The 12,124-nt window shown below is 51.9% G+C and overlaps 1 protein-coding gene across 1 annotated transcript in view; it reads right to left on the minus strand.

The window, feature by feature from the left end:
• Positions 1-1,476: 1,476 nt before the first annotated feature.
• The window catches only part of LOC128726287 (segmentation protein cap'n'collar), a 36,224-nt gene continuing 25,576 nt past the window's right edge, over positions 1,477-12,124 (minus strand). The window contains exons 6-11 of the mRNA XM_053820087.1: positions 7,647-7,811; positions 7,316-7,540; positions 7,068-7,161; positions 2,754-3,704; positions 2,113-2,717; positions 1,477-2,039 (exon numbers count right to left, since the gene is read on the minus strand). Coding sequence (XP_053676062.1) covers positions 1,506-2,039; positions 2,113-2,717; positions 2,754-3,704; positions 7,068-7,161; positions 7,316-7,540; positions 7,647-7,811 — 2,574 coding nt within the window. The 3' untranslated portion in view covers positions 1,477-1,505. The remainder of the gene's footprint in view (positions 2,040-2,112; positions 2,718-2,753; positions 3,705-7,067; positions 7,162-7,315; positions 7,541-7,646; positions 7,812-12,124) is intronic.

Below are 12,124 nucleotides of genomic sequence, written 5' to 3' on the forward strand. Positions count from 1 at the left end.
ATCACATCGGTCCGGTACACGATTCTCGGTTCAACAGCAACAGCGAAACAACAAGCGTACCAACGTAGCTGTCGTTAGCAGCAACCCTCCTCGCCCGGTGGCATATGAAGTGGCCAGTGGTTTTGTTTGTTGAAAAAATGAATTTAAAAAAAAGGATAGCACCCCACCTGACCTGGCAATCGGTATGCTGCTTTAAGCCAAAAAACCGACCGAAAGATCCAATTGCCATAAGCACCAGTTTGTCCCACGGGAGGCAACCGTCCCAAATAGAAAAGAAACAAAAACGGGGTCTGTTTTTCCCAGCAAGGACATTTTCAACACGGCTGCTGGAGCCTTTTGCACACATCCTTGGCACCCAAAAGGAAGGCAACTTCATCTGTTGCTACCGCGTTTTATTTTATTGCCAACCCTCAGGGCTGGGTGAGCGACAACAAAACAAGGGAAGAATGAAAAAGGAGCCCAAATATGGGGGGGGGGGAGCCAATCCACGCCATCACGAAATAAAAGGGAGGGAATGTATGTACAGGTGTGTGTGTGTGTGTTTGTGTTTTCCGCAGATTTTTGCTTTTCGTTGTTGCTGCATAGCATAAATAGCGATAGGTTTGTTAATAACATTAATAACGCGCTGATAAATAGGGACAGTCTGTATGCCTGCCTGCCTGCCTGCCTGCATGGTAGCGGGAACCTTAAAACACCCAACGCTTCTGTCCCTCTTTGGCCGGCGAGTATCCCGCGGAGATCTCTCCCAAAATCCCCACAACAGTAGACGGGGGGTTTCTATCAAAAAATGGATTGCTCCTCTTCCAGAAGGACACGCTGACAAACACGTGGCGACTGTTCGGAATCGGTACATGGTAGGGATTTTCTGTTGTGTTACGTCTTCCTGCCTGCCTGTCTGTCTGCTTAGTGAGCCTTTGTGTCCCCATTCCAAACCCGGATGGGGGAATCCAGCACAAAAGACACATCTGCTACGGGATGGGAACACATTCCCGGGTTCTCGTGGCGATTGCCACTCGTAGAAGGCGAACACGCCTTCACACGTTGCGCCTTGTCATACACCCACACGGACCACGAGCCTTTTTTTTTCTTCCTTAGGGGAGTGTCCTTTTGCCCTTAGCTGACGGCCACGAGAAACGAGGATCGTCCCCCGCGATAACCGGAAGGACTCTCGGCCGGACTCTTTATCACCTCGACGCGTATCTCTCGCTCTCTCTATGGAGCCATCTAAATGCCGGCTTCTTTAAAACAGAACAAACACTTTCTCTGCCCTCTCTCTCTCTCTCGATGCTGCAATCGTACGTTCACAAAAGGAAGAGGAAGCTAAGCAGAATGCAAGGACATGAGATCGTGACGCATCGTCCTCCCGAGACGGGTTGATGCTGTTTTTGAACAGTGACTTCAATTGGGACGTGTTCACACGCCCGAGGTCCGTGTGTCCGTGTCCATTCCCATCTACGAGGCGATTACGGTGGTCGAAAGGAGCGATCCAACCGACCCCAGCGACACTACTCCTTCGTGCGCTGGTGATGCGCCACCGTTACGCTTGGTACCGTGCCATTTAGCGGACCACCGGTGCCGTTACTGCTCGCTCCACCGGTACTGTTGCCATTACCGCTCGTTCCGGCCACTGGACCACCAGCACCCAGACCAAGCGGACCACCACCCGTGGGTCCACCGGCCGCAATTGCTGCACCTCCACCACCCAGAAGACCGTGGTGCTGTTGCAAATGATGCGTTAAATGATGATGCTGCAATCCACCGTGATGATGATGGTGTTGTTGCTGCTGCTGCTGCTGCTGCTGTTGGTGATGCTGTTGTTGCTGGTGCTGATGACCAGCGCCCGTTGCTGATGACAGCGGATGATGCAGGGTCGGATGATGTCCACCATTGGCCGTACTCGAGCCACCGTTTAGGTGTGTCGCACCACCGCCAGAAGGTCGCTCGGAATTACGTGGTACCAGCACGACAGCACCATCGGCACTTTGCTGCAAGCTGTAGTGCTCCTGTGAGTAGGGATTACCATCAGCGTCACGTAGGTTCTGTGGGAAAGATCGTTCGAAAAGAAAATGCATTAGACTCAGCGACAAAGCAGCCACGAGAGAGCTCACTCACCTGGAACACGTGCCGGTACAGCACAGAGAACTTGTCCCGGATGTTCTTGTGTTCCGACAGGACGATCTCACGATCGCGTATCAACCGCTCCTTGCGTTGCTTCATGTCCTTCACCTCATCAGCCAGCGAAACGATCTGATCGAGCTTGCGTTTGCGGCAGTTTTGAGCTGCTACCTTATTCTTGCCACGCCGCCGAATGTCCCGGATGAGCGAGAGTTGCGTTTCACTGAGGTCATACTTCGACAACCGCTCGTTAAACTCGTCCATCGGCAGGTTGATGATGTCATGCACCGGAATCGGGATCTGCAGCGCACGGGCACGCTTCTCGTCCCGTGTCAGGTGTTCCTCTTCCGCCCTGCGGCCACCATGCAACGAACGGGTACGATCGCGCGTCTGTACCTTTACACCCGGCTGTCCCGGAGCTCCCGGTCCACCAGTTGCGGCCGGTGTTGCGAATGGTAGCGTGTACGTGTGGTTGTGATGCACCATGTCCTGGGGTTGCAACACTCCGTGGTGTCCTCCGTTGCCTGCTCCACGTGGGAACTCGATCCCGTAAGGATACTTCAGGTCGGTTAAGGCAGCAGCTGCGGCTGCTGCTGCCGCCGCTACTGCAGCCGCTCCACCACCCGGCTCGTGACCACCTCCATTGTGGTGATTGCCATGGTGACCCTGCAGATGTCCTGGATGCGTGTGATCCTGCTGCTCCTGCTTGGTGCCTCCTGTTGCTCCCGCACCTTCCAACGGACCCACGACCACGTTCATGTAATCGTACTCGTATTTAATCGCCGTCGGAAGCAACACACCCCCTCCGGTGGCTCCACCTGCTCCTCCACCTCCACCACCAGCGCCACTACCACCACCACCACCACCTCCAGCACCACTTCCATCCAGTCCCGGACCAGCTCCAGTCACATTCGACGATGGATGCATCGCCGCCGGACCGGTTGTGGTCGTGTTTTGCTCCTGGAAGTAGCGTTTCGCGAACATGTGGTGCTTTTTCTGGGCCACCGGTGGTCCTGGGCGGCCTCCATGCTCACCACCTCCCACCAGTCTCCCACCGCCAGCTGCCGCTGCCGCTGCACCCGGTCCACCGCCGGTCGTTTGGTTGTAGCTGTAGTCGTACGGTCCACCGTACTTGCCATTGTGGTACTCCTGGGCACTGTCGCTTCCACCATCACCCCACTCGCCGTCGGAAAGCGAGGGCACCCGCTCGGATCCCATCGAACTGACGGCACTATCGCTGGATGCATCCAACCGATCTCCGGCCGCTCCACCGGATGTCGCACCGGAAGCAGCCGTCGTAGCCGCAGCCACCGAGGATGCTCCACCCGTTCCATTGACTAGTGCGCTCACGTTCATGGCATTTTGGCCACCAATTCCACCCCCACCGCTAGCCGCCGACATCAGCGACAGGTGATGATGATGATGGGGATGATGGTGCGGATGTGCTCCATGGTTCACGAGGTTGGAGGCGGCACCTGTGGGGACAACTCCACCACTCAGCATTCCTGAAGCCGCTGCCGCTGCCGTTCCGCTGTTGTTAACTCCACCGGGTGTGCCATTATGTTCCAGCATGCGCATCGTGTACATACCTGCAGGAGGAGAGAGAGAGAAAAGCATACATTAATGTCTGGTGTGATGCGAGCTGCCGAAAGGACTCGATCGCGATCGTCCTTTACCGAGGAACGCGTACGGGGACAGCATGGTGTGGGTGGTGTTTTGGGGTCGCTAATCGCGAACCACCCACGCAGGTTCAAAGGTCCGGTACGTCCGGCAAACGTTCGTCTAACACCCGGTTCGCATAGAACTCCGATGTAATGACGATGACTGAGGTAAATAATGCTGACTTGCACATGTCCCGGATGGGGCGGTTTCGTAAGCGTACAACTCTCGTTGGTGGATATTTTTGGCCGGCCACTCCGAATCGGTGCAGTGTGATAAGACCTCAACAACCCCAACACCGAAAGCGGAATCGATAGATTATCTGCTGACCGCCTGCTCCCGCGATCTCCCGTCCGTCTCGTGTGATCGATAAACGCCCTTTCTGTGTGTTTGTGTGTGTGTCTGGCTACACTGCATACATCGACACAAAGTGGGGGGGATTGTAACCTGGGGGGAGACACTATTCAAGCGTGTGTATGCGCCGCCAGCTCATATCTTTCGTGTCGCGAAAGGGATCGCGCGTTATCGCGCCCATACTCAACTGGGGATAACACAAACGCTGAGTCATGCGATGATGCGTGGTGGCTTTTTTTTTGCTCTGCTTGGTTTTTCGGGGCCTCTAGTTTGCAACTATTTTACATTAAACAGCGCAACGACGTTCCGGTATCGAGGCGGTGGTAACCACTTCACACACACACACACACACCGTTTGTCTTTGTTTTAATCGCGAGGAATGTATAAAACAAACACAGAACAGCATGAATCACGCCATTTCACAACCTCCCGGCACGGATTTTGTGGCGAAAAAGGGGACCACACAAAACACAACACACCGTTTACTTTCCGGAAAACAAACCGCACCAAACAGTGCGCTGTCAGCGATCGAACTAAGCTTCCGCCGCTCACATGTAGATGGCGCAACCGTGCATCACAGTAGGCGAGAGCGAAAACGCGCGCGCGGCCACGAAAACATACACACACACACACTCGTCGGAGGGGATCGACGTACTGCCGGCACTGGTTTCGGAGGTCACAGCGTCACATCCTTTTGGAACCCCACATTGTTTTAAAAACCCCGTTTTTCCGTGGCGGTATTGCTCTATTTCACTGGAACAACACCACCATTTGCACCACGGGCAACGGAACGTTCGAACGGGAGGCTAGGGTATTCCCTTTCTTCGCTGGCTTATCGTTATCTTATCTCCCTGACGGTGTGTGTGGCCACATTCGCCCACAGGTTCGCAGGCGTGTGTTTGCGAATGAGATTGTGTGCCGTTCCTGTCGTGAAACGCGGCGGCTAGAAAAACGAGCCCCGGGACACGTAACGCAGCAGTACTGGGAAGAAATTGCGCGGCATGACGCGCTAGAGGTTGAAGCCAACCCGGCAGTACTAAAACGTGCGTACTAAAGCTAGCACCAAAGCAAAACATCGAGCAAGGACACGAAAAGCCGGTGTTCTCACGTCGACACTCTTGTGAGCTTCCTTTCTTCTTTTTAATTGGAAAAAAGCCAACCCTGGGCATCCTTTTTCGGGGCTTCTTTTCTTCGCATACTAAACCCGAAGCCCGGGGCTCATCGAGCCTTAAGAAACAGGGACACCCTTCAAGGGGGGGGGGGGGCAAACTTTTCAGGCTGACGAGTTCCGCTCTTTCCGCTTTCTCGATTACGTTCTTAAGCCTATTAAACATTGTCTACCGCTTTTCATCGCGTTCGAGAGTCGGGACGCCAGCAGTTGCGTCGTATATCCTGCGCCACCGCGGTTCTGTTTCTTCCGGCGCACGGAGGAGTTCCCGGGGGTGAGATAGCAGTTTTTTTTTCATATCGTTACTCCTGTTGGCAAACGGAACATGCGGGACACGGGCCAGAACGTCGGGTGAGCAGAGGGCGTCGATGGGAATATTCACTACAGCCGACGCCACCGCTGCCGCCGTCGGATAGAAATTAGTTCTTTGAGTTTCACACATTCGGGACCAGCGGCAAAAGGGTGGGTGTGCGAGCTGAGCCATGACTTGGACTTTTGTTTGGGCTTTTCTTTTGGCCCCGGTGTTGTAGAACGAAAAATGTCTGACCCGCGCGCGAGGGACCTGACCCGAGCGATGTGGTATGTTTAATTATGCTGCACAACGGAGAGCCTAGGGTTTTAGTTTTTACGTTTTTTATGCCCCCTTCCGAACATCACGTTATTAAACGTTCGCTTTCCAACGGTCCTGGGGCGCCATCTTTGAAACCACGTTCCGGAAGGGAGCGCGAGCCGCGTGTCACTCCCGAAGGTCGGCCCTGAGGACAACAGCCGCTGTTTGCGTTGGTGTAATTGGGAGAAATCATCAAATTGTGACGCGAACTGGTGGCTTGTTTGATCTGTTTTCCCATCGTCACGGTGTCACTTCTTTTGGTCAGTGCATCATCATGGTCCCAACTAGCATAGAACTGGACATTTCAGTGATCCCTTGCCTAAACAAACGTCCTACGAAGGTCCCCGTGGGTCATCCGTAACGGTCCCTCAATGACGGTTTGTTGTTAAACACCAACATGTGACCTTTATATGCCGTTACACTGTTAACCTTTCTACTGTTCAGTACATCAAACTCAAATGCAGGCCGATGGAGCTATTTGGGAACAAAACAGCCATGTTTATGAGGCTATTTGATGGACTATCGATTGGTCAATCTCTAACAACATGTACTTCCGAGGAACCGGTTAGAAAAACCAGCTTAAGAAGCATTTTTCCTGCACCTATAAGCTATAGAACTTTAGGCCAGCTTATCACGACGACGCCATTTTAAGGAGATGTCAAACATTTCCACTACAGTATAACCTCAACATGCATCTGTTTACCACCCGTGGAGCTAAAACATCTGTTTGCTCCTGCCAAGTTGAAGCCAATTGTTAGGGACACATTTAGCACAAATTTGACCATCGAATGATGTAGCAGCTTGAGAGACCACCTTTCGATGGCTATTCGGCATTTCTGCAACGTAACGCCATCACGCAAGATAAGCTTTGCTCTTTCATTGACCAACTGCCACGATAATCCGTGGTTATCAATCGGTACACGATGGAGTACTCCACCGGCTCCTGCTGGTAGTTGCAGGAAAGCTGTTTGGTTGATGGAATAAATTCAACTCCCAGCACATTCCTATCGATCCAAAGCACCGCCGGGGCACATTCCGGCCCCGGGAAAACCCCATTTCCGATTGGCCACACGGGCTTCAAGAAAACCGATGCATTACCGGACCGGCCGAACGACATCATGTAATCACTCAATCAACCTTTTTTTCTGCTCGCACACTCACCTTCGTTGACGGCGATGTCCATCAGCTGGAGGTCTTCGTCGTTCAGAATGGAATTCAAAAAGCCATCGGTGTGGTTCATTTCCGACGAGGAGTTCTGCGCAGTTCCCGGGAGGGAGAGGAGGAAAGAAAGAAAAAAAAGGACTCCCAGGTTAACTTATCGTCGTCGTACACGGCAATCAATTGGCCGGTGATTACGGGTTGATGATGGAAGCCGGGTTGATTGCGCGGGCTAATGCACAACAACTTACCGAGTAGTACATCATGTCCGGATCCATCTTGTACCCGGACGTGCCAGCATCCGTCTCAGATGTGGAGTTGGTGAGGTGCATGCTGGTGGCGACCGCCGATCCGAGGTTTGCACCGTAATGTGGCTGTGCCGGTGAAATATCGGCCAGTGAAGCATTCTGCAGTACGGCGGCATGTGACGGATGGTGATACTGGCCATGCTGAGGTCCTGCGATTCCTCCGGTGGGCTGTGGAAAATGAGAGAAACCCCCCCAACTCGGGTCGTTAGTGGAAAGTGTGCAGCGGTTTAAAAATGATCAGCAGCAGCAGCAGCAGCAGCAGTACAACACCTACCTGATACGAGGGGTAATGCGATGGGTAGTGGGCATGAGATGGGTGCGATGGTGGCATGTCGGCAACTCCCATCCCGACACCCATACCGGGTGGGAAGCTGAGCAGATTCGCTAGATCCTGCCAGCGCTGTTCCATCGAAACTGCTCGGCTCAATGGTACGCGGGGCTATGGAAGAAATAAAAGGACAAAAGGACGCGTTAGTTAGAAACAAATGCCAGAGCTGTCTAATAAATGTTGATTTACATCCGACAAGGTGGTGTCGTTTATCAGTTCACTAGTACCAAAAGTGGTTACCGCGAACTACTGGCGATATCCAGCAGAAGAATGTGACCTCCACATTAGCTGCTATTAGAGACGCTGTCCATGCAACTGACCACTACGTACAGTTTGCCTTCAACGGTTCCGCGATGGGACTCTTACCACACGCGGAAAAGCGGTGAGGAGAGACGGGTTGGGTGTGGGAAGCCATCCTCCCAGCTTCTCCCCCCTCCCACGTGACGGCGACCCGCCACCCCACCAGCCCACAATCGAACAGGTCACATTAGAACAGATTAATTGTATATAATTTGCTCTCTAATTTTACGCTACCGCGAAGGTCACCTGACACACATCCACAATGTCAACTAACAAAAGGGATGGAGGTGGGAGGTGGAGAGGGCGGATGGCACGCAAGGGCTGGAACCCCGAGACCTCACAGGGGGCTTAACCGGCGGCGAGCCAAATTCGAGCAGGGCAATTCGAATTCGATGGCTAACGCCCACCTGTTCGAGACGCGCGACTCCGATTAAGGGCTTTTGTTGGCTCCCTCTCCGGTGCAAGTGCAATCCAACCTCTAGAGTACCCGTGAGTGAAGGTTTAGAGCTGGCGTATTATTATCATTTTGCGGACCCGTACCGACTGGCGAGCTCGGAAGCCGGCCTCAGAAAGCGTTGTAATTAGCGAAGAAGGAGAGCTCTCATTAGCGCGGGAGCGTATTGTTTGAGTGATGGAGAACGCCTCCAGATGTACGTAGATGCATGCACACACACACACCCACAAGCACCCGAAGGGGTGGTGTTTAAGATAAGCTGTTTGTTTTAAAAATGTAGAATCGTTTACATCCTTCGATCGCGTGCAGTGTCGCTTAGTTCGTTAGTGGGACCCCATTATATCGCTTAATAGTATCTGATCTCATTTGTGCTCGGTTCAGATCGCCACCTAGCGGGCGGTTAGTGAACCCGAACCCTGCTGCGTCGTCTAGTAGTCCATGGAACTAGCAACTACCAGCTGTCAGTTTTGACCAAACTGTCAAAGGTGCCCTCTTCTGCTTCACAATATCACACAAAAGCTTGTGTGACGTTTTTCGACGCGAAATGGCAGAGGTTCTTTTTTCCAGTGTGCACACTTTAAAAGAAATCTTCCGTTTGAGCTGCGCACAAGCGCGAAGGCAGCAAAAACTAACCGCCCGAAAGTAATCTTGAAGTTTTTCTCTTGGGTACCCTCTTTTTTTTTGTTTCATCTTGAACCGTCGATTGGTAGAGCAAGCAAAAAAAACGCCACGCGAAGTCGACGTCGCACTGATGGGAACAGAAGGAACTCGTCTGGCTTGTACCAAAAGGAGAAAAACACATGAACGCGATTGAAAGACAGGTCGTGTACAAGCCGGACACGGACCCGCGTGATCGGTGTTGGTTGGTACAGAAGTTTTGCGCTAAGAATAAAACAGCAAAAACGGCACACACGCAAAAAAAACCTGACTGATGACCGTAGAGAAGGAGGAAAGGTCAAGTCTTCGGTTGTTATTTACATGGGTTTTGGGGAGAAAGAGAGAGGGTACCAAAAAGGGGGGGAGGAGTTCGTTGATCGTGAATGGGGGCAAGGAATGGAACAATCGTACTGTTTTCCTGCGTTTTCTTTTGCACAATACACCCACGTGAAGTATAATTAATTGTGAAAAAACTTTAACTGAAAAACATTTTCACTCTTCACTGGAGTTTCCTTTGGTTCTTCGATCGACAAACGATCTTATTCCTGCACAAGCCCGATCGCTAGACGTGCGGTTGTAAACAACCACTGCCACCAAATACCTGCGTCCACGTGCTGCGGCCATTAGCATCGCTCTCGCGCCCCAAACCGTAAAGGAAAACACCAAAAAGACGCGCACACTCTAATGAGGGCACTCGCGCGATAAAACTCGAACCGGCTACGATACAAATCACACCACAAAATTCTCGCGCAAAGCGTTCGAAACCTCGAGCCAGTGGCAGCACCGGCAAAACGCGCTGTGTTAACAGAACACAAGACGAAATTCAACTAAAAGCCCTGCCAAACTCTCATCATCCGCCTGAAAAGGGGGCTTCACGGCGTTGATGATGGTTCTCTTTCCAGCCGGCTCTGGATGGGTGAGTGTGTGTGTGTGTGTTTCTGTTGTTTTTTTTTTCGCCCGCGTGTCCAGTGAAGAGAGACGCACAATCAGAAGCCTCGTCCATGGTTCTATCTGGCGTAACGTTAGGGTGTCTATCGCAGAGGGTTGCCATAGAGATGCTGCCCGAAGCGAAGGGTTGCTCGCAACACACGCAATGCACAAAGCACGCGTTTGCGTATCGTCTCTCTCACTCTCTCGCACGCCCTTAGTCTCCCTCTCAATCTGTGACGCGTTTTCTGCCATCCATTCGCCCGCGGTTCGTCGCTTGCGGTCGCGCTCAAGTCTTTCGTTCAGCGCCGTTGTCCAGCGTGGTTTTGAATGTCTCTCCCGCGGGGCGGATATGCGTGCGTACTTGACGTTATTGCGCGATAGAAGCGTTAACACACATGGGACCCCTCCCCCCTGCACTCGATCGTGAACTTGACGTCTCTGGCGCTTGATCGAGTCGTCGGTTGTTTTTGCTTGGTTTGTTGTGCCCGATTTGTAACTTTGTTTGATTTTTTGTTGCTTGCGCCCGAGTTTGCTTCTCGTTTCGCGGGTTCCTTCATCAAGTTCCTGCTAGCAGCCAAAGGTGCGTAGCAGCAGCAGCAACAGTTCGATTTGTTTTGTTCGATAGCTTCTACAAAGTGAGACGAAACAAAAAAAAGAAGCGCACATACAAACAAAAAATCGAATGTCGAGCTGCCCTTGCTTGCGAATCGTGTGTACATTGGGGATAATTTGGTTTTGTTTGCTTTAAAAGCGCGTTGGTCGGTTCTCGCCTCATCCTTGGTTACCCCGTGGGCCTTGTTCCGGAGAGGATTCCGGATCGTTCGCGATGAACTTTGTGGCGGAACAACGTTTATCGTCAACTCACTCCATCTATCAACCCGGCAAGTGAACGGGGTTGCAGGGTCGTCGGGAGGACGAAGTGAGTGAGAGAGAGATAGAGAGTCTCAATCACCCACAATCACCGTGTAATTGCGACATGATTGTTTTTTGTGTGTGTGTTGTTTTTTTTGCACAAACAGATAATAAAACGAACGCCATCCATTATGAGGGGGGAAAACCCATCGAACGGATGAGCCATTTTGTGGGCATTGCAAACGGGAAACGCGTCCTGAAATATCCGCCAATTTATACTGCTGCATTTGACCTCGTAATGTAACAACTGAAAAGGAAATCGAGTCCGTCAATAAAAAGGACGAAATTGCTTTGTTCTCCCAAGCTGTCAGCTTTTCACTAGCTTAACTTTCATCTCCACTCAAACAGGTGGTTGAGTAACAGTGACTAAAACAAAGACTCCTTAATGTGCCGCAAGGAAATGCCTTCAAACACCATCGACATGAGGTGGCGACATGGAGGAAAATTCACAAGAAATGCATGTTTTCAGAGCGACACCCCGGAGATGAGGGAACGCGAGGACGAAAGAAAAAAAAAGCCACTTCAAACCGGCCAAAAAGCGTACCTTCGATGGGACGCAAGGATAACAGCCCCGAAAGTGGTGATGATGTCGAAACCCCTACCTAGCAAAAACACCGATCGGGAGGGGCTGATAACTGAAGCAAGGTTAAAATAAATAAATAAATGACCAAAAATCAAGTACTCTAAAAACCCCGTTCGTGGAGGAGTGTAGTGTCACTCTCTCTCTCTCTCTCTCTCTCTCGCAAATACACACCGAGTCGCACCGTTTGGTGACGAGGGAGCAAGAACAACAAGAACCCACCGGAGGAATTAGAGCTCCGGGAAATGGGGGATAAAACAACACTCCGTCGAAGGATACACTCCTGACGGTGTGACCGAAACGAAACCGCATCCCTTGTGTGGCGCAAAATAACACAGATAGCCAGGTCCGGGTCGTCCCGGGTCTCGGAAGTTTGCTTTTTAAAATAACAACACTTGTGCGCGCTGCGGCTTACGTACTTGCGTGTGTCTTTGAGGGCCGGGTTGTTGGTGCGCCCAACGATCGATCCTCCATCTTGCTTAAGGACGAAGCGCGAGAACGAAAAAGGCAAAAAAGGCACCACAAACACACGTACACCCATCGATGTTGGCTGCTGGGTCGTGGAAAAAGAACGAGAATTGGAATTGATCG

This window comes from Anopheles nili, chromosome 3 (genome assembly GCF_943737925.1).
Source record: "Anopheles nili chromosome 3, idAnoNiliSN_F5_01, whole genome shotgun sequence".
NCBI lineage: Eukaryota > Metazoa > Arthropoda > Insecta > Diptera > Culicidae > Anopheles > Anopheles nili.